The 27,642-nt window shown below is 30.8% G+C and overlaps 1 protein-coding gene across 1 annotated transcript; it reads left to right on the top strand.

Moving 5' to 3' along the window:
- Positions 1 to 704: 704 nt before the first annotated feature.
- Positions 705 to 2,913, top strand: r-l (rudimentary-like). The gene is made up of 3 exons (XM_018551201.1): positions 705 to 845; positions 1,200 to 1,683; positions 2,108 to 2,913. Exons 1-3 carry the CDS (start codon positions 705 to 707, stop codon positions 2,911 to 2,913), a joined length of 1,431 nt encoding a protein of 476 aa, XP_018406703.1.
- Positions 2,914 to 27,642: the final 24,729 nt, after the last annotated feature.

The raw sequence follows: 27,642 nt of genomic DNA, 5'->3' as shown, positions 1-27,642 counted from the left end.
GCTTCAAAACGTTATTAAGTAATAAGTATACGCATTACTATAAATTTTTTCAATTTTATTATTTTGTACTCTAATAATTTTTAATTTTCATTTTTATATAAAATAAAACCAATTGTGTGTTGTGGAAAAAATAAGAAAAACCATCACATGCAAGAAAAAGCCTGTTTTCTGAAGCTGAACATTATTGTATATTTTTGAAAATTAAAGTGAGATGATAATTTGGGGCGAAAGTATAAAAGTAGGAATAAAAAACAGATCTAATAGTTCAACTGAAAAGAATAATTCTGGAATACACAGTTCTATAGAAAACTGACTATACCGACCGTAGAAACGCTAGTTCTCTTAGTGGACAATTCCAATCACAGCACTGAAGTCACGTGACGTTCTCGCTTCTCGGAACATGGTACACGTATATATGTATACATATTGTATAACTGATAAAACAGTTCACCTGCACGTGTGAGTGAGTTGAGGAATATTGAAAAAGATTTGTCATACTTATTATCTTCGAGTACGGAGTAGTCGAGTGTCGAGATAAGATCAACATAGAAGAAAAAAAAGGTACGTGGCCCCTGAATCGTAAAAAAAAAAATAACAAGTTATATTTGACGATTATTAACGTTTTTTCACTATACTTGCAACTACCGGCAAATGTTTAACATGAAAATTTATTTTAATCATGTGTCGCTATGATTACAGTCGAAATGATAGCGCTTTTGAAAGAATTGGCTGTTGAGCTGTATGATAAACAAGCTGTGAAATTCGGAGAGTTTAAGACGAAAATTGGCCTAACAACACCGGTATATTTTGATCTACGTGTCGTAATTTCTCATCCAAAATTAATGGTAAGCATTTTGATTTAAATGTCGTTTCTCTACCAGTGTGGATTATCTTTAATCATGTTTAAATTTACTCCTCATATTTTTCTAATTTTTAGAACTAGAAAAAGAAGAAAGATAAATTAAATCGATGTCAAAGTTATTCTACATTAGTAGAAATAAATGGTAATTAACTGTTATTAAGTAATAGTACCTTTTTTAACATAGATGAAAATATTAAAAAATTAAAGACAATAGATTATACAATCAGAAATTTTGTTGTAAGTTCTGTCAATTCAGTTAATTACAGATTAGTAGCATTTGGTCTTATGTGTCACACACATAGTGTATATGTTATTATTATTAATTTTTTTATTGTAGTTGAAATTGGCAAAAGCTCTGTGGACACTGGTGGATGATCCTACAAAAGTATCCCGAATTTGTGGTGTTCCATATACCGCATTACCATTAGCTACTCTGATATCAGTAGAAGAGAAAATTCCTATGTTAATGAAGAGAAAAGAGGCAAAGTCATATGGCACAAAGAAGTTAATTGAGGGTATTTTCTTACCTGGTGAAAACTGTGTCATCATTGAGGATGTCATCACGAGTGGTAGCAGTATTTTAGAAACTGTCGATGTCTTGAAGAAGGAAAATTTAAATGTGACAGAAGCTTATGTACTAATCGATAGGGAGCAGGGTGGCAAAAAAAATCTTGAATATCATCAGATTAAAGTTAAGAGTTTATTCGTAATTACGCAGCTTATGAAGTATCTCCTGGAGGCTGGAAAGATCACGCCTGAAATAGTCAAAGATGTTGATAATTACTTAGCAGCAAATTGTGCACCAAGCATTTCCGTTCAAGGTAAATTATTTGTAATATACATTTTATAACTTATTTGTATATTACTATTTTTCAATTTATGACTTATATGCTTATGCATATAGTATAGTAGAACTCTATCTGCATTCCATTTATATGAACAAGTTCCAAATATCTCACAATCAGTTCCAAATATACAAACTTGTACCTGAAATGTTATTCTAGAACTATGGTGCCAGATAATAAGAACTCAACTTGCTCAATCTGCTCCTATTTTCTGAACGTCAATTTGTACTATTGAAACTAATATAAATTGATAAAGAGAAAAGCTAATGAATCTTATTTGTCCAAACCATGATTATCAGACATTCTTTCTTATCCTTCGACAGATGTTCAGATAAGAGTTTTATTGTAAATATGTATTAATAGGTGTATGTGTATATAAATTAATATCTGTTGCTTACAGATGTGCCAGATGACAGATTGAAACTACCGTATAGTAAACGCGCAAAGTTAACAACAAATCCATTGGCTTCAAAACTATTGGAGCTAATGGAATTAAAACAAACGAATCTCTGTTTGGCAGCAGACCTAACAAAAATAAATGTGATTTTGGAATTAGCAAACGTAGCAGGACCTTATATCGCCGTGCTGAAAATTCACGTAGATATCATAGAGGACTTCAACGAAAATTTTATTCCTCGTCTTAAAGAATTAGCGAAGCAGCATAAATTTTTATTGATGGAGGATCGCAAGTTTAGCGATATCGGTAACACTGTATCGTTACAATACAGACACGGCTTTTATAAGATAGCCGAATGGGCCGATTTGATTACAGTACATCCGGTATCAGGTGCATCTGTCGTTGACGCACTGAAGAAAAGTTTAGATAATATCACTGAACCACGTGGCATTTTCTTAGTCGCCGAGATGTCATGCGAAGGTGCATTGACCACCGGTGATTATTTAAAGAATGCAGTTTTAATGGCAGAGGAAGCCTCCGATTTAGTAGTAGGATTCGTATGCCAATCCAATCTGTCGGCACAACCCGGACTACTTCAGTTGACACCTGGTGTCAATCTTACCAAAAGTGTAGATGGGCTAGGCCAGCAATATAATGATCCGAAATCAGTTATTAATGCTGGTGCTGATTTGGCAGTTGTTGGTAGGGGTATCACAGAGGCGCGTAACGGTTATCTGAAAGCCATTTTAGAATACAAAAAAGAACTTTGGAATGCGTACGAAGAACGAATAAAGGCATCCAATACGTAATAGTGTATTATATTGTATATACTATAATTGATGTATTATTCACAAATTATTTTTGTACAATCTATCCTGTTCCAGTTTTTTGCGTAGTTATATTAATATTTTAGATGTTACAAAGATCTTTGCAACTCAGTTTTTAAGAATGTTCCTATTTAAAAATAAAATAAAAATATAGTGACATTGTTTAAAAACAATAAAGAAGATTTAAAATAATAAACAATTATATATATGTACATACATACATTATATACAATTTTTTTTGTTATGCATACTGATTATATATACTGTACTGAATGCAACATAATTTAGATCATATTAAAGTAATACAGAAAATTTTAAAACAATACACACATTGCCTAAGCAATTATATATTTATTATAATACGCTAATAAAATAACAATATTTGATCGAATTTTATCGACTAGAGAAAATTCTTTTATAATTTTCATATAACTTTTATATATATGTATATATACACACAGAATAACAAAGCAATAATATGCGCTGTGAAAGATATACGCAAGCTTTTTAATCGATTTAATATTATCAAATATATAAGATACATTATTAATCATCGAACTGTGCATAATTTCACAGAAGTTACTACTTCTTAGTAACTAAGAAGTGTTATTTTTGTATGAAATATATATATACATCTACATGAAGCATTAATTGGTTGTCTTTTTTTCTATTCTGTGATAGATTTTTTTACAGGCTTGTAAGGTAAGATTCTTTTTCTTCCTTTTTTGAATAGCTATAAATTATGATGTTCAAATAAGTTCAATCGTTGTTGAGCGCATAGAATATATAATATACATTCTGAAGTTGCTTTATTAAACGAAATCCCTTATATTACATGTGATATGTATTGCTTCCTCACCATTCACGTTCTGACATACTACAGTGTCTGAATAATTCATATTTTTAAAAATTAAAAGAAACCCGCACACGCAGTAGCGTCTCGCAGAGTGTGCCAAAACGCAGTGTATGTTCGAAAATATTAAACAAATTCTTAGCATTACATACGCGTTTGTATGTATCGCTTTCTTTTTACCCACAGCTTGACATACACTGCAATTCCCTCTGAAAATTTCGAAAAATTAAAATATACATGCAGTGGTATCTCAGAGAGTGCGCCAATTGTAGATGACAGTATTATACGACAATATGTGTATTATAATAAAGCCACGAAGATATCGTAAATTTTAATCTCTCTGCTACCAAAACGTGAACTGAAGAGAGTTTAAAAAAGACAAATTTAAGAATAAGTTGCTCTTATCGATCTTGCAAATCGCATATCACTGAAAGAAAAATGAGAAGCGACAGAACTTCATGTCTTTGTGATATCGTGTTGAAGTTGGCCGCGCGCCATTCGTCAGCGAGGCCATTCATGACGATTTTTTTGCGCGATAACGTACATCAGGTGTCAGTCGACTGCCGCTTGTCGTCGCGTGTAGATCAACGAAAAAGAAGGAGAGAGAGAGGAAAGAGAACGGCTCCGAATCTTTCGTAAAATCGATAGTGAATGTCGCGAAGGTGACGGCAACGACAAGTGCGGAGCTGAACATGTCGGCGTGATATTCGCATTATCGTTACGAGTTACAGGTAATAATTATCGCTGCGCAATTTGCATAATATTGTAATCGCGCGACATACCGCCAACTTCAGTTTGCTCACTGGCTTGATCTCGGCGAAAGAGTCAAAATGATTAAATGACGTATGGCGCACAATAAAAATATTGAAAAAAGTCTGGTAATAATAATCAAGCTTAAATTAAATGATATAATTACTAAAAGCTTTAGTGAAATAATTGCAATCAAATGTTCGATTGATATAAAACCATACAGCACAGTAGCATCGTTTTGCTCCAACGTTTACATTATCACTGCAACTTTACTGGAACGTTATAATGTTCCTGAGATCATTTGTGCTTTATAAGTGACGAAATGCTATAATTTTAATTTTTTAATAAAAACAAATTAATAGTATAAATTACATTAATATTATAATTTTCTCTTTAACAATATAAATATAACATAATATAACATGAAATATTATTTTGAGTAGAAAATTATAACATTGATGTGTGTGTGTGTGTAATGTTACTGTCAATTTAGGTATATATGTGTATATTATGTTACTTTTCTAATTATTACTATATAGCTAATTAGTATTATGTTTGGTAATATTTAATAAATATTGCACCAATATGCTAAACAAGCTACGTCTGCAGGTAGTTACTTATTACCAAACTTTTTTCAGTGAATTTATATTCAACATTTTGAGTACTCAAGTAATTAGAGTTATACATGACAAAAAGTGCGCATATATGATATATTTTGTGCAATTCTCCGTGTCATAATGGAAATACACCCGTAGCATAATCGTGAATTTTACAATTCCGCAAGTATGGATGATGATGTTTTTATACGTTTCTTGCTTGCCCGCAATGTTTTAGATAGCTCAAGGTTTTCGCATCGTTGTTCGCATCTCACGATGCATCGACGAGGCGTGACAGAGGCGACGACGTTGACGGAATTTGAGGAAAACGTGTCCTTCGATGCGGACGATCCAGACTTTGCGCCTAAACCGAATACGATGCGGAATGTCCTCCGCGATGCGCATTGCCTAGCTCTCGCGGACGGCAAAATCAACATTAGTAAAGGTAGGAATACTTACATCCTGATTTCTAAGGCTCCTATAATCGCTTTGCATCGCCAGCGGCGTTCTTGATTTTTATCCTAATTTTAGACCCTTATTTTAAACTCGCTCCGAATTCGCTTCAATTTGCAGCGAAATAATCATTATAATGAGGCGGATGAACATTAGACGTTGAGCGATATTATTATCATCGATTATTTTTGAAATATTAAACTTCAAACGGCGCCGTTCTAAAACGAATAAAATAGCTTGTGCTTTCCGTAAATAACCTACAGCGTGAAAGCTCAATAACCTTTTCCCTCTTCTTTCCCTTTTTTTTTTTAATAGGACAATAAAACAGGAACAGTTTAAAAAAATATCTGTACTTAAATATTAATATTCCTATTGTTTAAATAATAGAACAATAGGGAACAAAATATAATTAAAATTAAACAAAAATTTATAATATAGTGTTATCAAATTAATTTAAATTACAGAGCTTACAAATAAGAATTCGAACGTTTTGTATGTTTCATCTTTTTGACAACCCTGGTTCTCATTGTAATTCATGTAAACGTATACATCGAATTATCAATTGGATTGATTGATAATAGAGAGGTCATATTATAATTTTGAAAAATAACGCACGCTGTACAATCATGCAGTGTTAAACGTTATATTTTTAGGCGCGTCTCAAGGTTAAGCAAAAAGTATCGGCGTCGAGATTATGGGAGTCCATCCCGAATATCATCATTTCATATTGCATAACACGATTTACATCGTGTTCAGAAGAATACAGAACTTAATTTTAAAAAATTAGAGAAACACGGAGAAGAAAGAACTTCTTGGGCAATAATATATTGTAAAAGAACAGACGCTCATTGATTGATATATGTTTTGTCCAATTTTATATGTCGGAACAAAAGAGTAGAATACTGATTGAATAAATCATTTTTTTTGTTCATTGATCGTACATTCTTTTATACGCAACATTACTAAAAACCTGACAGATTATGATACTTTCAATTCATCTATTAATGTCATGCGATAAATGACATTTTGTGAAAAGCACATAAATTAAAAGAAATTCGTTCCACTTTCTACATTTATATTTTATAAGCTTACAAACGTTGATATCTTGACATAAAAAAGATGATCTTACTTCTTTCTTGCACATATAAATAGCACAATTTCTCTCAATATTACTACTGAAAAAAAATTCGATGATTATACTAAATGTATTTACGTATTTTGTTTAACATATTGGTGCAATATTTAATAAATATTATCAAACATAATAATAATATCCAACCTAATAGTACCCAACATAATATTAGTAATAATTAAAAAAATAAGAGGTAATAATTAGAAAAATTAAATTAATTAGTTTTAGTCATATTAATTGAATATTTAATTATTTCATCAAAGCTTTAGTAACTATCGTGTGGACTTTGTTATTATCAGATTTTTTTAGTGTGTAGAGAAATTAAGTTGTATTGTGTACCACTTTCTAATTTACTCTTTATTCGATTATATCGCTACGTTTTGCACTCTAGAAGAGAGATTGACAAGATTATTTATCTAATCGCTTGTAAGATATACAAGGCATAAATAAGGTATACAATGACGATGAGACGAGAAATTGCAACGAGATATATAGGCTGCAGTGTACCAAAATTCATTACCAATACTGAAAATCTATACAGTTCATGCAACATAAACTATAGACTTTCGTTAGCGGTAGCAGTGAATTTTGGAATGCAGTCGTATATATACAGAGAATTATGCGTGAAATTCGAACAGGCGAATCTCTAAATTAATCGGCAATTATCTGGAAAGAATGGATATTGCTCGTTTTATTTTTACAGTAATATCTCGACAAACAGGGAACATTCGTGTTGGTATGCACTCGTACACTCATATAAGCAGCCACGCGCCGTGCTTGGATCGGCGCGCGACGCGGCACGGCGCGTGACCGATGCGTGCGATAACGTAATTCCGACGATCGTGACGCGTGCAGATTTTAATGTACACGACACAAAATTCGCGTGTGGATTCTCACGGATATTCGGATACTTGGCATACTTAATAAATGATAAAGAGGCTCGTTCTAACGCAGAGAGATTGCTCGCACTGTCATCTGTCGATCTTTGCTCGGCCGCGATATGAACGAATTAACGATGACACGGCGACGGAAGTGCTACATTTGCAAAGCAAAATCTTTTACGTAATGGAATTTTCCTCGCAAACGGTCATTCGGACCTAATTAATCTAAGATTCTTTGTCTGTGGGAATTTTTTCAAGGAAATAAGTCTATTTTATGATAATTAAAAGACATTTATAAAAATATGAATTAATAAAAGAGATAACACAACTTTGACGTGTTAAACTTTAGAATTATACAGATTGTATCAGAGCTTTGTCTAAATTCGAATAAAAATATGCGTGAAAATTGACATGAGAAAAATTAAGTTGGTATACATCGTTAAATATTATATATTTCTCTAAACTTTACCTTAGTAGCACTTTATTAGCAACATTCGATGTTATTATGCCATTAAAAATGTTGGAGATAAATATAGACGTAAAACGTATAGACGTAAAAATGTCAAAGCGAATTTCGAGAATAAGAAAGAAATTTCTATGAACTTATATTAATTTATTAAACATTTATTGAACATTCGTGAAAAATCAAGGGGGATCGTTAATCATGATTACAGGATCACTGTTATATTGTAAGTTACTTAATTTTTTATAATCATACAAAATTAATATTATATAAAATTAATAAAGTGTTAAAAATATAATTTTATTATTTTATATGGATACACATTTTTTTAATCGTACATTATTCTTGCTACTACTGTTTAATCGCCCATTAAAAACACGAAGCAAAAAGGACGGACAATCATATTTTGAAACAGTCTCATCTCGAAAGTCGCATGAATTCAATTTGGCAGAATGAATTTTCGGTGTTGGTTACAATCCGCCTACTCTTTGCATATTCCCGCTGGTGCGATAATCCGCGATCTCGCGGGGATGAATCAGCGCTCAGACGAAAACGAGGATCTTCTCGGAAGGATCTCACGAGAGATGTGGCGCTCCTTATCTTTGTTGCCCCACCGTCTGCATCGCGACTCTATTATTATATTATACTAACACGCACGACGTAGGGCACGAAACTCGATCTACCGACAAAATTGGATCTGTGATGGCTATCGCCTTTCTTCCCGAGAACTCGACGTGTGTCGGAACTGATGCCGGTGGTGGTGGTGTTAAGTATACGTCTCGCACGTGCACTAATCGTGCAGATAAAGAATATCTTTTGCTATATGTGATAGAGAAAGAGGGAGGGCATAGAGACGCTCCTCTTCCCCCCCCCGTCATCACCAAAGTTCGAATAATATTGTTTATGTTCTTTCATAAGTTTATTATATTATTATCACAGGATTGGCAAAGTTAATATTCAAAAGAATATTAACATGTTAGTGCAAATGTAATTAATTATAATTAAAGAAAGGATTATACTGCATGTATATATAATTATGTATATTTTATTTCCTAACTTTATTTGAAATGAAATACATATATGTATAAATACTTATACTTTATATATTGTATATATTTATACGTATATTCTTTTAAAATTAAAAATAGTAAATAAAATATACGATTTTATATCAATTATGATATAATATGAATAAAAAATAAATATATGTACATATATATGCAATATATTTTTGTTAAACGCAAGACCAAAATTAATATAAATTATATTTGTATTATATATACATATATAAATATGTATATATAGGTATATATATAAATACGTAATTCCTATATCATATATATTTTGTGTGACATGTTTAACTTTAAAGGGATTAAACATATAAGTTAATTATAATTAATTAATTTTTGCTTAATATAAGTGTACAGTTCTCTGTTCTATCAAACGCATCAGTTTCTTATAGTCGCTCGTTAGATGGCGATCAAGAGGCTTTTTCTAAACGGAGATTGTTGGCGCTAAATAAAACTGATATTCAGCTTTACATTTTTCTTTCGTAGAATATAATAAAATGAAAAATATTGATAAAAGTTAAATTAAGTCTTCAAAAGTATCACATTCATAATTTGTTGCATATTTTATGTATTGTATTATGTATACAATATTATAAAATAATCGTGAAATTTTACATTTGTTTCTTCCTCTTTTTTCTTTACTTCGTTCAGAAGTTAAAAATTTAAGTTTTTAAAATAAATTTTCATCAGTTTTTAAAAATATTACCTTGTTTATGCGAAAAAATCGTAACGTTAATTTATGTTATAATATTTTTAATCAATTTATTTTAATTTATTTTTTTATTTATTCTGCATAATAAATTTGTTTAACGCTTAAAAATAGTTTTTCAATTTTTACTTGTGTTGTTGCATGATCGTCTGCCATATTATACGGAAAAGAAAAGATGTTAAAAGTCGCTTCCGATGTAGAACATTATGCTAAAAAGCAGACAAGTTCAAACCCAGGAGATTAAATTACGCATACATGAATGTTCCTTTTGTGGTTCTCCTTACCATCAAGTTTGATAATATGTGAATCAGTCAAATTATGGAAATTTTTATTCTGTGACTTATAAATAATAATAATACCCTTTAGATTTTCTCAATTAAATCGAACTTAACTAAATATCTGAAAGAGAAAAAGAAAAAAAATCGCAAATCGCGAGGAACAATTAAAGAAATGGTTATTTGTAATAGCTGTTTACTCTACATTTGTTTTACATCTCTGTTTTTCTATTTTATCAATAAATTGTGAATTTCATCATTCGAAGAGACTAAAAAAAGTTGTACATTTCTGCTTTTTGCGCACGAAATTTTCTGTATAAACAAAGTGTCGCCGAGTTTATCGAAGACCCCCTGCGTACGTAGACACCACGACCTCTCAACTTTCACATTAGTCCCCGTGATAACGATAACAAATCATCTCACATTACTTACGCTAGTTATCTCGCTAGAAATCCCTATGGCTTTCTTCTCAACGGACTTCTGCGTAAATTTAGTATCTTGTTTTCAAAATTTCAATAAAGTTTTGGAATTCCTTCCATATTATGCGAAAATAATGAAATAATTTTTGGACGTTTTTCTTTTTACATTTAATTACTCTAATTTTTTAAATTGCCTCTTGTTTTATCTAAACCTCGTTTTATCTCTTATTATGATATTAAGTGAAATTATTTATTTAAATTTCTTTCCGAACTTACACATTTTGCAATCCAATGTGCAACATTTAGATATGTATTATTTATATCGGTTCTTTTCTTTGTGGCAATAACAGCTGATATTCAAGCGACAATATTTTTACAATTTGGAATTTTACCGCATTAGTATATGTTAATGCGTTATGAATAAAATTATAAGTAATAGATATACACTGTAATGTATTCGTTATAATAATATACAATTCTAATGCAATGCACAAAAAACTTGACTATTAAAAGAGTAAAAATTCACTATTTTTTATTATTTACCTACTTAATATCTTTTGTATGGCATAGTAATATTAATTGTATTTTGATGGTAATGATTCAGCATAATGTAACTATAATATTATTATTGTAGATAAAGTAGCGATTTAAATATCATAAATTATTTACGAATAACTAGACAATAAAATATGAATATTTATTCGAGTCATCGCGGATGCACATCGCGACATTTGACATGATCAGTCTATTATTGTCGATAATAGACGATCATCGCCTACGATATCACAAAGCTTTTACGAGTTTGTCGATGAAAATTTGATTGTGTTTCTGTCCGACGCGCATGCAGTACGACGTCAATTGTAATTTCGCGTTGGCCTTGTATTATGAAAACGTCAAGGGCAGACTATAAGCGTTAAGTGTATATTATATAATGCACTTAGAGAGATAATATCGTAAAAACGTAGAAAAGACCTAATTTTTGTTTATGATAATTAAATATCTTTTTTTTTTAAATTTCTCACTGCACAAGCTTTTATATGTGTTCGACAAATCGAATCGAATTATTATATTAAAATCGCTTTATGAATTTTCTCGCCCCTTTATGACAAGGTATTATTAAGTACCTATATCGATTTAATAATAAGATATTTTATAATGGTCGCATTTAAAAAAAATTTTTTCCAGAGGCAATAATTCTCTTGCCGCTAATAACATTTTTAACTTGAGAAATTATGTAATAAGAGAATATTTAGACATTAGCGTGCTTGAAGCATGAGCCAGAAATATATGAATCAAACTTAATATATCTTCAAGGAACTGCCTTTGTTCGAGTATGTTAAACTCGTTATCAGCGTGATCCACTTAATAAAACGAGTATAATGAAGACGTTGGTAAGAAGGTTGAGGCGTAATGTCAAGTTCGCACTTTAAATGAAAAAAAATGGAATGATCACAACACCCAGTAGTGTTTTTAATATTTCATATTTTTAGATGGGTAACAGAGCTTATCGAGTTATTATCTTCCTAATGTTAATTACTTGACAGATTGAGGTGGTAGTGGCTCATCGACTTTAAAACAATAAACAATGACAGAACGTACTATGGTGTCAATACCCCACCTATCCACTCGTGTTTTATAATATTAAAATTTATATTTTAATCTTTTTTGTCTGAGTTTTTTTTATATGTTTCTTAATAAATAAGTATTAAGAAACAACATGAGAAAATTCATTATTAGAAACGTTATTCTGGAAAATAAAGAATATTTTCGAGAAGTGTATAGGTAAAGTTCATTATTTTTACATTTCTCTATTTTATTAGCGTGTATACAATTAATATAAATTTAACTATAATATAGTATATTATATAATGAAAAATGTAATTATAGAAATAAGTTTTTTAGGATATTCTGAGCATTTTAACTACCTATTTGCGTTTTGTGAAACTACTTATCTACTTAAAGGTTAATGCCGTGGTGGTCATCGACGCAATAAATACATTGAATGTGTCTCGTCTTATTTGATACGCATATACATATATGAATACATTGGTATATATAAACAAACTATTAGCATTTATATGCCAAAGAAAATTAAAATTCTGAAATAATGAGGAAAAACAAGAGTTATACAAGACAGTAAAAAATAGTACTGGATGAATAACTTTTTATTTTTATGAAGCAATACAATTTACAGAAGCAAAATAAAATTGATAAATGAAGCGAGAACTAAAGGAAACCGTAGAAGATTTTAATAATAACTCGATCTGATTTTAGTAATAGCCGTTTCTTCTTTTTATTTTATGTTTCGCTGTATGATTTAAATGGAGTCGTGTGCATGCGACGACGAGATTGCAATGTCAATAACAATCCCTGTTGTCTTGAGTGTGGCAGGAGAGATAAGTATGACGAAAACATAACGGCGACTCCCTGGGGGTCTGATAACCCGATCGAGAAAGCCATCGCTCTTTTTCCTTTCGTGTTTATTATCGACACTTATATTATTATATTCTATATTAGGCATTTGTTTGCACATGCATGTATGCGTGTGCAGATGATATGACATGATGTTTACGTAGCCCCAATTGTGTAATAATCCCGTTAGAGTTTACAACAGACTGGCTTTATTTTGAAAGATAATGGCGACTTCTGCGGCCGGGTGATACGATGCTGTTAATCTCACGTATTGTCTTCAATTGAGATATCATTTTATGATTGTCGTTTGAGTCGCGCAATCTCATATAATCGACGAGATAAATCAGCAAAATGGTACATAAAAGTCTTTCTCCAAAAATAAGAGATCTACAATAAAATGCCTTGAAAAGAGAACCTTGGGAGAATCTCCAACGTTTTTATTGTCACCCTTTTTCGAAAATGTGATATATTGTAGAAAAAATGCAAATTGCACTTTCTTATCTTTTTTTATATTTTACATACGTCGTGCACATATCGAACAAGAATGATCTCTCGAGACGTTTACATATATTAATGTAGAAATACTTTTACTTCTTGCTCTATTAAGTCTTCAGTTAACGCATCGATCGCGGTGATTTTGTCGCATCGTAATTTTTCGAAAGACGTAAGTCGTCTTTGTACCTGTCTTGTGTTTTAGAATATTTGTGTATATCTTTATTCATATAACCCAATTGTTTGCCACAATTATTTCGTCTTTCTCATTCCGGAATATTCATTCGAGACAATCGACATGAACGGACCGTAATAAATTCGCTTTTATCTTGTTATACACTTAGCAATGCGAATAATAGAGGCTTTTCTCGAGGTTTTCTATGTAAAATCCTACATAAATTCAGTTTATGCAGCCTCTACGTAAATTGCTTCGTTGAAGTGACGATGCACGTTCTTAGGAGACAACTCGTGATCCATTCATCGTAGTTTGCGTTCAACTTTGTCCATTATAATTTTTTATTTTTGTTTCATCTCATACGTAACGAAATTTATTGTAACAAGTTCTTTTTTTTATTCTTCTTTCGTCATCGGAAACAAATGATGACGAGTGATTTATGTCGTATAATTTTCATAATTATTAAACAGAGCATTAAAAAAGATATTGGATTACGTGTTTCAATGTTTTTTAAAAAATCGTTCGTGAGAGAGAGAGAGAACTAAGTTTGTCGATAGAGTTCAAACAATTCGTTATTAAGACATCTATTCACACACAGCCAGAGGCCCTCCTCTATGTAATAGAAATTACGCGAGTGTATATATGTGTACAACATATACACCACGCGCACATAGAAATATATATGTCCGTGAATAAGCAATTTCCTTAAACGAAGGAAGTGGACAAGTGCCTAACCTTCTCTCCAATAGGAGTCACAACCTGAATGGCGCTTTACGAGCGAGTACGTGTTCACGTGATTGACATGTGTCGTTTCCCAAGTAACTTAATCTCACATATCGATTTTGTGGCCACCATAGTCTTGCAGCAGATTTTATATGGATTTTAATTAACATTTTATAATGTATACCTTCATCGATTCTCTCTTCAAGTTGTATTAATTAATCTTTATTAAAGTTCCACCATTTTTAAAACATAAATAATTTTGTATGTTAGTATCATGACTGACTTATTGGCTTCTACGTGTCGCATGCGACATGAAGATTATCTTAGTATTCGTTTTCTGAATGTTCTGATTGAATTTCCATACATATCTTATAATGAAAAATTTTACCGGAAATCAATAAGTTGACATCAACCAGTCATTGTACGATTGAATGGGTATTATGGGAAATCATCTCATTCGACCTGTAATTCTCCCAAATAGGCTATTAGTGCTACTTATCTCAATTTCTCTGTTTTTTTTTTTACATCATATATAACACGTAGAAGAAACAATAGTTGCTTTCCATTTACTCCGATTCTCAGATAATTCTCACTTGTGACGTCATAACTCAGTTGAATGCGCGTTCCTTTAGCATTCTGAAAAGTGAGATTCAACTATGAGTTTTTACCTACAAACTGCACAAGATCAAGACCGTGTGCTTTATTGAGTCTCGTAGACTCACTTTAAAAGTGAAGTTATAAACCTGTGTTGTTATTTCTTTGTTATTTGTTAATTTTACTAAAGTAAGCAAGTAGTGACGTCATTAATCTGAGTATTTTGTACTCACAATCAGCTCACTTCAGACTCAGTTGTGTGATTTCACTTGTGTGTAAATGGAAAGCAACTATTAAGTTAATTATGATACTAACATTACAAAATTATTTATATTTCAGAAACGAGTGAACTCTTGATATTTAATAAAACTTTTTTATTCATAGTACGTGTGTATCATTTAAATGCTGAATAGATTCTTTAACATTCTGCATATTTGTAAGGCAAATTCTGCAAGATTTAACAAAAGATGTATTAGAAAATGGTGAATTTTTGCTCAAAATTTCGCTTTAATCTGATCTAAAGAAGGAAAGCTGTGTAAACCATTGAGGAATCTCGATAAATGTGTTTCTTTTTTACTCAGGTTTATCCCGATTTGTCTGCATAAAGTTCGTTCTGACTGAAAAAAAAAACACTGTATACAACAAAATGACTATTTTTAGTTCCGGTATTGTATGTCTTGCATCTTTTATTAGCTAAGCAGTTTACGTTCATAAACGTTCTTGATAAAATTGCTGATAACTTGGACTGTATACGTCAAACCACTTTGCAAAGAAATAGGAGTGTATATATATTGCGTAATCGAATATCAATAATATGTTTTATCGCTGATTTCGAATAAATTCTACACGATTGTTCTCGTAATAACACAAATTTGCTTAATTTCGGAATAATATGAGTTATTTATTCTTCCAATAACATTAACAATAAAAAATTAATAACAATAATCTACAAACAGGACTGTTGTTACGAAAAAGATTTGACGGAAAATTAACTTGATCGTTTACTATCTCATCCTAAATATTTTGATTAAAGATATTCGAAATTGCAAATTTAAATGGACTGCCATTTAAATGTTGATTGACACATAAATTTCATTTTTGTCCTCTATTTTTAAAAAAATAGGTGGCGAACGTAATTCACAATTTGTAACTTTAACTTTTATGTGAATTTTATTGTTTGTCGATCATTTTTTTAAACGCCAGATGGTCCTGAGATCTATTTGTCGTCGATGCAAACTCACCTGACTGCTGTCAGTGCAATCAGACTTGCGATGCTTTGAGAAAAGCTGCATTAAGAAAATAACAGCGTCATCATGTTTACTGGTTCAACTGTGTTTACGGCGAAATATGCATCGTATGCTACCATATGTCGACTTTATAGCACGCTAATAAATTCAATTTATATTTAGCCACAAGAATAAATTGAGTATTTAAAAATAGACCCTTCCAGATACACAGTACATGGTCTTTGTCCGAATAATTATTCCTCTTCATATGTTTATTTTAATCCGTAAATGAATATTCTTTTATAAGGTGTTTTTATCTTTACTACCCACTCAACATAGCAGTTCGAGGGGATTTTCTGGATGTTCTTAAGGCATCCCTTTGAGACTGTATGGCGTGGGCGGATATTGTTCAAATGACAATTTTTTTTAAACTTTTGCTCAAACTTAAACAAGTAACACATTGTCATTTCTAAAAAAGTTACTTTATATAAAAATATCACATGCACATTTACTGTTTATTTAAAACATTTATTTAAAACATGTTTATTTATACATTTATAGTTTCAATATTTGTCTCTCGATTTTTTGAAACTCATTGTCTAAATAAAATAAAAAATGAAATTTTATATGCAACTCGATACAAATTTATATTACATCAAATAAAAAATGAAAATTAAAATGAATATATTTGAATGAATATTAATTATTAAGAACTCAACGGTAGTTTTTCTTGTGACGTCATTGTATTCATTCACAGTTTTATTTTAATCTTTTTACGTAAAGAATTTTACTAACAATTATTAACATAATCGAAATTGGAAATACGCATCTTTGTGACATACGTTACGAAGTTTCTTTATTTCTGTCTGTTGACGGTTTTGTCACAAGTAAACTATCAACGTTGTCGTAACAAAAGAAGATCTCTGGCATTTTACAGCTCTTATCTCAGGTGTTTGAACTCGACTAAAATGTCAGATAAGTAATAAGCGCGTTCGGTAAAATTCTTTTTGTCGCTGGTACGTTCGCGCTTGTCATCGTCGACCTCGAGTTTCGCAATGGCATACTCACTAAACGTGGCTGCGAACGCGCTGCGAAATCGTTTATCTGATAAGGCGCGAAAAGTGGTCATATTTTTACGGCAGCCGATTTCCTTTCCATGCTCTTCGCTCGATAATAGCTAATGAGCATTGATAACTCGGAAATACAAAATACGTGATGTCGATGCAAAGGAAACGTACGGTCGTTTTTGTCACGATTTAGTCATGCTTTTTGACAATAAACGAATAATGTTTAAATCAAAATTATTTATTAATTTGAAAATAACGACAAAAAATTATATTTATAATATCTAAATATAGCATAAAATACGTGGAGCGTATATGTGTGCGTGTATTTTATTTTGTGCGGATATAAAACAATTTTTTATATTTAATTAAATTATTATTATAAAATTATGTTTCTATAAATATAAGATCATATGTTTCAAGATTAAATATAAATAATTATAAAGTCTTCGAATCTTATATGTAATTTTTTTAATAGAGATATATAATCTTTTTACATATGTATACATATATATGTATGTATTATATGAAATGAGAAGGAATATTTGGGAGAGAAAAGAATATTACAAAGATTAGAAGACTTATTTAATATTTTTATTTGTGTCTTTTTGTGTTTTCTCTGTTAGTAAAGCTTAAAGAAGAAATTAAGCTTTAGGAATAAAAAATAAGAAATCGGGTAAGATTGTTGCATATAAAAAAAAACCGAGTCACCAGACCGATAATTTTTACGATATTATAGTGTCGCTGGTATGAGTTCAAACGTGCGCAACTCTGAACTTCAGCATGCGAGATAAATCACGCAGAAATTTACTGCTTTCATTGGCGCAATGCATGCGCTGCAAAAGTGATTTACATACGATGAATGATGAAATTATGAAGCTGAGCGAATCAGAGCGAAGACGCGACCGGAATCTCCATTTCGAACGCGCGTGCAAATAAAATTTATCAGAGTAGCTTCCTGACCGATCAATAACGTAACATCACGCAGGACCTATGACCGTATCGGGAAAGTATTTCGTTTTTTAATGTTTATAGGAAGATTACCGTTCTACTTGTGCTTCTTTACTTTATTCTCGTTTAGTTTCTAATCCCGCCTCATTGCTCTCGATGATTCGCTGAAATAAATTGTTTTCAATTTTGGTAATTATTTATGAAATAGGGTACGCGATAGTGGAGCCACCGTTATACATGCATACTTGAGATCTGACATATTTCTTAAGAAAAAATAAAATTTTTATTGTGGCCAGTAAAATTTGGATTGGAAGAAACAGATTAGCAAAGTTTGATACATAATTTTGCTATTAAAAGGCATTTCATAGAATAAAAATTGATTGAATATTAGTTAAAATTATTTAAGGGAATATAAATGATGGAATTCTGAATATGGAAAAAGTTTAAAAGAAAAATAACTTTACTTTTTTATTTAATACATAATTGAAATTAAATGATGTTCTATATGTATCAACTTTGGGATTAAATATTTTATAGAACGCTCAGTCGTTAGATAATACTTATAGCGTAATCACTTTATAGATCCATGTACTCGCGATTATATGATAGTTCACAAATTGCATTGACTTCACGCAAGCATGAAGGAAAATTTACTTAATAATCACTCAAGGTTGCATTCATTTCCGCATGTTTATATAATTTTATATAATTTTCTTCGTTGTGCTTAAGTCAATAATTGGAAATATTACTTAAATTAACTAAAGAACTATCAATTAATTGAATAATCGAGGAAACCGACAAGACAAGTTAGCTAAAGTGTCCTTGCTTCATAGTAAAAAATTCGTGAGCATATATGATTTTCATTAATCAATCATATAAATTTGATTGTCGTGAATTTTCAATTCATGGAAAAATAATAGCGGGACATCCTTCATTAATTCTTCATAAAATCGAAGTATGCAGCAAAATAGCACAGCCTTATACTCATTTGAGAATGGAATATCCAAAAGACTCTTAACACAGTAAACGATCGTTGACGGAAAAGTGAATGCGTCTAATAAATATCTGAATCTACAAAACATGAACGCCTTTAGGAAAATTCAACAGTTAGAAGGAGCAAGGTCAAGACGCCAAATAACACTCCTTTTGCCTTGTTAAATAAAATATAAGGTCGCAGCACGCAATGGTACGGATCATTTATTTATTTTGCTATTCGTGCGGTATGCCAATTACTGAACGAACAATCTTCAATCCCAACAGCTATTGCCGGTCGAATGCACGCCAATCTAAAAAAAAAAGACAAAAACAAAACGGTTGTCGGAATACTTGAAGTCACTAAAGGGACCATTGTCATTTATGATTTACAATAGTTATTCGAATTTAATTTGTAATTAATTATATATTAAGATATATCTTTTGGAGCTGACGCCAAAATTTGTAACATAGGTTATATATGGTACAGATTTTGTCGCTGGGTCTGTAACTCATTTAATTTATATTAATTAGAAGATATATTTCAAGGAGCCAAGAGAGATGACATAACTTATGTATAAAAAAAAATAAATATCTACTAAATTTATTTTAATAATATAAAATTGCAAATATAACGTAAAAAATATAATTAAATAGGTTCAATATAGATTCATCGTCAACTCTGAAGAGTTAAGAAAACTATTTTGCTTTTCGAATTATTGGAGACTATTTTAACTTTGATTAGATTGTAAATTAAATTTGGATACATTAGAAAATAATTGGTACGTATATTATGGTACTATGAATTAAATAGATAAATTAGATTTGAAAAATAAAATGAAAACAATTTGAACGTAGTTCTTTCTTGACGAGCACAAACAAGATCATATGACGATGTCAACAATTTCTGTTCTAGAACTTTTAAGTCGGTTGTAAGATCGTCTCTATAATGAAGTAATATATACAATTATTTAAATTATCATTTAAGCAAAAATTATATGTATATAGCAAAGCGAAAAATTGGTAAATCACAGTTCATACATGTTCGTGCAAATCGACATTAACTTGGTTATGAGATTCTTCTATCACAATATCATCGACGATGTTATTTCGGTTAAACTGAAAATAATATGTACATATAATATTATATATATATATATAAGAGTTCTTTATGAATAGCATAGTAACGTGAATCATGTCTAAACACGAGAGACAAAATCGAAGGATTTCGCGTGTACTATGGCAAATTGTATGTTTGTTTTAACTTGTGGCACAATTATTATTTTTCCTTCCTCAGCATGACATACGACATTTCGGATATTGCAGATGCTTATTCTGAATTATAGAATATTACGAAATGGAAAAAAAAAAATACTGTGATAAATCAATTTATGTCAATCAAGCTTTTTGGAAAAATACACTAAAGGGTATTTAATAAAGTGAAATAAATTTAACTGAGGAAAGGATTTTTTGGCAAAAGCTAAGAAAAGCACATGCGTATTAAGGGAAGGGAGATGTATAATACTTACGAGACACATTAGCGGAATCGCGTTGTAATTCGCAAGCATACATAAGAGAGGTGCATCGACACTCGGTGCGTCGTACGACTTATCGCTCGCTGCTCATTAATTCAATATGCTTTAATCGAGTTAACCGGGAAAAGCGTTTCAAGGTCGGGTTTATTGCCTCGCTCGTGGACGACAGGAATTAAGGTTCGCGACGCGAGCGCAAGATGCAAGGCGGATGTCGAATAGTTGTAAAATTTATTTACGATCGCGAAACTGATGTAATCAAGGCTAAAATTAATGAAATTATTCGAATTGTTTAATCCAATAATTTACCGTGTGCGTATATTGTTGATGATCTATTAATTAGATCTTTTGTTAATATACTTAATTAAATTATTAACAAACCGTGAAAACGGAGGACAATTTATTGGCGTGTTAAATATTATCTAGAAATTGTCCAACGCCTTGAACACAATTGATGTATAAGTGCAACAACAATCAGTGCTCTCGCCAGGGAGTATTTGATGTACCGAGTGCACTTTGAAATGTCGGAAGCAAAACTTCAAGGCCTTCACGCAAGGTTCTTACGCGTCTCACATACGACCCTCTTGTAAAACAACGTCAGCATTCTTGGATCATCCTCTTCCTGCTTCATGTCTCGAACTTTAAGAGCTTCAAGCGAGCAAATTATCATTTAATTAGTTTTCCGTCAACTTCTAATCTAAACTAAAAATTCTTCTATTATAATTAAATCTCTGCCTGATGAATATTTATCACAGATTCGAATGTCTATATACTGATAAATAAAGATTCTGAGTGTGTGTCGAGAGAATTTATTTTGTTTCAACTGATCTCGATAAAGACGAGATCTAAAGATCTTATGCGGATCACGAATATCGAGGAATTTCATTGCCATTTGCGAATCTTGTTTCTTCTTCTCTCCTTCTTCTACTTTATGTTTTCCGGGAAGGTCGGCAGCTTGGTAGTTGAACTTGGGACCTGCAGAGCGGCCTTGGGAGGTCGAGGACTTGTTTCTACATGAGAAAGGATCGGCTCTATGCTATTTGCTTTAACAATGTGATTTTTTTACATTTAATAAAAATCTGTTATTCGTGAATTTTTACATCTTCATTCACAGAGTGTTTACTGAAAGCTTATAAAAAATTCTCTGAGAATTCCCTAAGTTCCTAGGTATTATTCAAAATTCTAGATAAGGTTAAAGAGATTATAAAATGTTTTATAATCATTAAATTTGGTATTTTTATAAAAAAAATTTGAAAAATCCGAAAATTCTCAGAAAATTTTTTACGAGATTTTAATTAAATTCAATCTTTGAATAAAAATGTAAAATATTAATTCTTTTCTACGAAGGTTTATAGAATACGTACAGAAAAGACTCATTACATTAGGTGTTATCTATTTAGTGACATAAGCTAACGTAAACAGTTCTATCTTTTTTGACATTCACTGACAACAAAGATAGGACAACACTTGTGTTGACTTATATCATCAAATGGAAAGTATCCAGTATCAGTGAGATACTCTCTTCTGCTGTGTTTGTTCTTTTGCTATCATGATTTTTTCTAAATCGTGAGAAATGTACTCGCACATGTATGTATGACCGATTGTCAATATTGTGTATTATCAAGAAAAAATAATGAAAAAGAAACAATTTTTTAAAAAGTTACTTACTATATACAAATTTAAATTTAAGAATATAATTTCAAAAGTTTCCCTGAATAACCGATTCCATGAAAATTCCGTAAAAATCCCTGATTTTAAAAGATACAAAAGAAATTCTCTGAAAATCTAAAGATCTCCAGATAATAAGTGTTTTTTCAGGTAATAAATACTCAGCACAACCTTTCTTTTTTTTCTGTTGAGTCTGGATCACTTAGGATCATATTTTTCCTATTTTTTCTCTTTTTTTCTTACTGTATTATACACGTATAGTACCCTGTTAGAATTTTCACGAAAGATTATCGTGATAGCACGTGATACTTTATCATTGTATTCGAAGTTTCCAAACTTTCTTAATTACAAACAACAAAAGTTCGATATATTCGAGATTCTCAAGTAAATCGAGAAACTTATCTTGCTTCCACACATATTATTTTCTATAAAATAAAATATATTACAGCTAACAATAACATAAAGTTTGATGTATATTTCGATAAAATTTCATATACTATACATATTCGTCTTCTTCATGGTGAGAAAAAAATGTTTTGTACGCTTGAGTGATCTCATCGTGGTTTCTGCTTTATGATTTCGCGACGAATCTCGAGTGTCTGCTTCTCGTCGAAAATACGTAAAAAGGACTGATGTTGACAGCAAATATTTTTTCTCGTGTACAAATAGTTTTGTACACGATTACCATCGTGTGATTCCCATACGATTGATTTATCTTTCCATGAAAACGGTAAGAAACTTGTAATGAGCAGTATTAGTTCGTTTTCCTGGAAAACGTTGCGTCTGCGGGTATTTTATTGCGACTCCTGTCTCTAGAGTCTGAGAAATATGCATTTTACCGCAACCTTGTACACACATTACGCAGATTAAATGGCGCTTCGTGGACTTGGAACACTCGTCACAGCGTGCATGTGTGATATATACGTTGACACGTTGCGCGTTGTTTTTATTTACATTGATTTTATAAGATTTATGGTGAATTTCGTCTTTAGGATAAATCATCGTTTGACATTCTCATTTTTTAATTCTTTTTAGCGATTGTAACATAACGTGTGTTCCTAATACTTATGAATTAAAATTATGCACATATATATCTATTTTATATAAAATATTATCAGTATCGATATTAATGGCGCTTGTTGAAATCAATCATGTTTTGAAAATTCTAAAGATTATTTAGAAATATTTTTCTAATAATATACACGAACTGTGTATTTCATGTTCTATGCGTCTTATTTTTATCAATTACTTTCTCAGAACAGATTTCTGATAACAAGATAAAAAATTATTCTTGAGGTATTTAATTTCATCGCAAGTTTATGAAGTATAAAAATAAAACAATATTAAAATTATATTGTTATATTAATATTATAATTTCTATCTTCTCCTTAACTTCTGTTCTCATTTCTCAAATTTAAATAAGGTTGACTACATTGTCTTGAGACAAGAGTAACACGTATAATTTTAAGTTTGTCTCATTTATTCAAGAGTGAAATATTCGTCTTTCAAGAAATATGTAATTGTTCCTTTATGATAGACCGAAAAGCGTTGGATCAGGAAATCTTTTCTTTGTTGGTATAAATAGAAAAATTTTTCATAGAAGTTTTAATTATGCAGTATTTTGTGAGTAATTGAAATTGAAATGTTCGAAACACACAACAATTTTAAAATAGTGATAGAACGAAGTATGTGCACACGTATACGTTGACGTTTTTTTTTTTACTCTGTCGATTCGAATCGTCGCACTTTTTCTATGTTTTTATTCGTCTGCTCGCGCACGCGAACAACGTATTCGCAAGGTTGTTGCCTGCATCGTGGAATGCAGACAGTGAGAGAGTAACAAAAAACCAACGTCCTCCTATATCTCGCTCTTCCTTCCTTCCCCCTCTTTCTATTCTTATGGCTGGTTTTTATTTTAGTCTTTTATTCTGCGAATCTCATCGCGGTGCAGATGGCGGATCCGCGAGCCGAGTGTATTTACCGGTGGCTTTGTGATTCCCGAAATGACGCATTAACAATCTTATGAACTTCATCCGTCGAGTACGTCTGTCTGATTTACGCTTATCCATGTTTATACTGTTATCTCATAAAATACGGCCTAGCTTTCCCGCGCAGATGTATTGTTAACAATGTTAACATTTCCGAAATGTATATTTAACAAAATTTTAATATAAAAATATATAAATATAGTAACAAAAGTATTAACATTTTATTCTTAAATCTATTTTTTTATAATAAGCAGAGAGTAGATAAATTTCTTAGAAGTTAAACTACCCAGCAAACAAGCTAACGTTATTTGTCGTCACTTTATTATTTTGACGTCAAAGGCATCATTTTGACGTCAAAATGACAATAAATAACATCAGCTTGTTTGCTGAATGAATATTTCCACTTTTTTAATTTAAATTATCCAAACATATTAGTTTTTTAATTCATCAATTCTCAATTATTGCATCATCAATTTTCTTTAATTTTTATTTCATATAGTCGATTATAGTTCGAAATAAGTTCAGCTTTTGAAAAATTCATGTGTAAAAAAATATTATATTTTTAAAGTATCGATATTTTAGAAGTAACACTTCGAGTCTTGCTATTTTAAATCGAGGTTGATTTTGAAATGCAGATTTTAAAGAAAAATCATAGCAAGAGCTTAAATATACTTGAATATTCATGAAACGATAAAAGTAGCTTATCAGCTTAAGCGCGAATGATTATCTTGAAGCAGAAACGAAATCTGTAACGTCAATCGATTTATCTCTTATATTTATTTAGAACCACGTAAGGAAGACTCGATTTATCTTTTTTGGCCACAAAGTGACGTTCGTGCTTGATATATGCGTGAGAGACCAATTCCGTTTTTATATTCTTTCCTTTTGCGATAAAACTTATCAGCGGAGCCATGCACGATAAAAATCTCTTATCAATGAAAACATGGAAATATACGATGACCGTGCTTAATATTCTAGAGCTTAATGGACCCGATAACATTGGAAATTTTTCGTCCAATAGGCGTTAATGTTAACAACAGGGAGTTTATTTTCCTTTCTAACAGAATAATTATAATATAATACAACGTTATATGAATTGTAATACAATGTAACGTTTATACGAAAAAAAAGTCATAAAAATCAATTATAAGTCGTATTCGCTAATTTTTGTGTTTTACGAGTATCATGTATTAAGAAAATTTAAATTTCCTTATTTAATTTAAATTATTTTCTTTTACCTGATCTGATTTTTCAAGATTGATCTCGATTTAGTATATAAAAAATTCTAATTGTTAGATTACAGAACCATTTGGCCTAGCGTTTCGTTATTAAAAAAATTAACGTGCGCAATCATCGAGTGCATTCTTTTATTCTTGTTGTAACCGCGCGGTATTTAAACCTGGTCCGATCGATTAACGTCAGCATGAGACGATTCGCGACTTCTTACTACCATACCGGTTCGAACTGGTTTTATTTAAGACTAATGTGAGACGGAGATACTATGTTCAACATTTTGCCTATGACATCTATGATAATGACGTAGTTGTATAGTAATGAATGGGATAATTCGAGGATATAAAAACAAGCTTTATCGAATTTTTTTTTTTCAACTTTTTTCACTTCATTTGTCATCTATCGATGATATATCATCATTAATATATATACACATACATATATAAAATATACGCATATATTGTAATTTTGTATTTATACTTACATTTCATTTTGTCGTAACAAATATTACATAATTAACTTTCGAAAGGTTACATATTTACAGTTATAAAGAATATCTCTTATTAAGGATGCCGAACACTTTCGTCACACAAAATATATATATTCTTTAAAATAAATACTTTTCTATCCAATGGAAATATTCTGAATCAATAAAAAATATCGTATGAATATTACGAAGGATTATTTTTGTATAATATTGATTACAATAGAAATAAAATAATAAATAAATATAAAATTTACATATATTTTTTAAGCGTAGATACATGCATTGTAAATATGTACACAATCTCTTTTTTCACTTGAAATTGAAAGTTTATATTTAACATCGAATCCTTTCACACATACTTTAAATAATCTCGTGTTCTTTCTCGTTATTAAAAAGTTAACAATTTCATCTCTATACGGATATATATAGGATATTATTATTATTTCGTTAATTTGAAGGAGTTTTTAATCATGTAGTTTTTCATGCGAATTATTTTTCATACAGATAAATAAAAAATAAATATATATGTACATATATTTTTCCATTTATAACTTTATCCATACTTATTTTTAAATTATTTATTTATTTATTGTTAAATGTATTATATTCATGAAGAAAATTCTTCATGAGCATCTTGATATTTTAAAGAAAAATCTCAAAATGAATTCGAGACTAAAGGTCTTGTTACCTATTTGCGTTTTCGAAGGCTAATGTGCGAAAGATTAACAAAATTAATTTGCGAGCCAACGAATACAATCCTTGAGCTGCTCGTATTTCCTCGATTACCAATGTCAGTTTATTTGTTTGTTTGTTTTATTCATCAGATGTGGAATTGTTCACAGGCCCGACAGTAATCAAAGGCCTTCCCGATCAATCGTAAATTATCGAAATTGTTGCTGAATGACGTCGATCGAATTCACATTGCAAGCTCCACATGCTGCATTATTTAGCTCAAGGTTGATCACGACGTTGTGGAAATTCATTTTATGCAATTCTTCAAATTTCCTATCTGTTTCCATTCTTGGCTAGACATGTTTAAGAATGTATTTTCACGGTCGTTTCAGACTGTCAATCGCTCTAATAATTCTTCCAATTATTTCTGAGTTACAAATTTATGCAGCGATAAAAGAGCATTATATTGAAATTACTTTTAAAATGCGATATGTATGCTTATAGAATGTTTCTCTCTTTAGATACTGTATCGAATATGATATTATAAATCGATTTAATATCTAATCCTGGAGAAAAATATGATAACAATAAAAATAGACTTTATGTACATAAAGATTTAAGAAATACCAGATTTTTTATTTTTAAATTTGTTTAATTAGAAAATTTAATCTTTGATAAGCGTTTTGTAAGATTTATTTTCGATCGAATTGAATATACTATACCTTTAATACGAACGAACATGCAGTTTAGAGATTCGTGATTGCCACGGAAGTTTGTCATATATTTGCCATAATCATTATTTTAATTAGAAGAAAACTTGTAAGTATGTATTCTTTTTTATAAATTGTGGTTGTGATTATTTCTCGTTCTGACAAACGAAAGCTATCTGCGAGCCACGTAAGAAAACGAAATTGCAGTTAC

This window comes from Cyphomyrmex costatus, unplaced genomic scaffold (assembly GCF_001594065.2).
Source record: "Cyphomyrmex costatus isolate MS0001 unplaced genomic scaffold, Ccosl1.0 scaffold135, whole genome shotgun sequence".
NCBI classification, from domain to species: Eukaryota; Metazoa; Arthropoda; class Insecta; order Hymenoptera; family Formicidae; genus Cyphomyrmex; species Cyphomyrmex costatus.
This window is presented reverse-complemented; position numbering and strand designations above follow the sequence as displayed.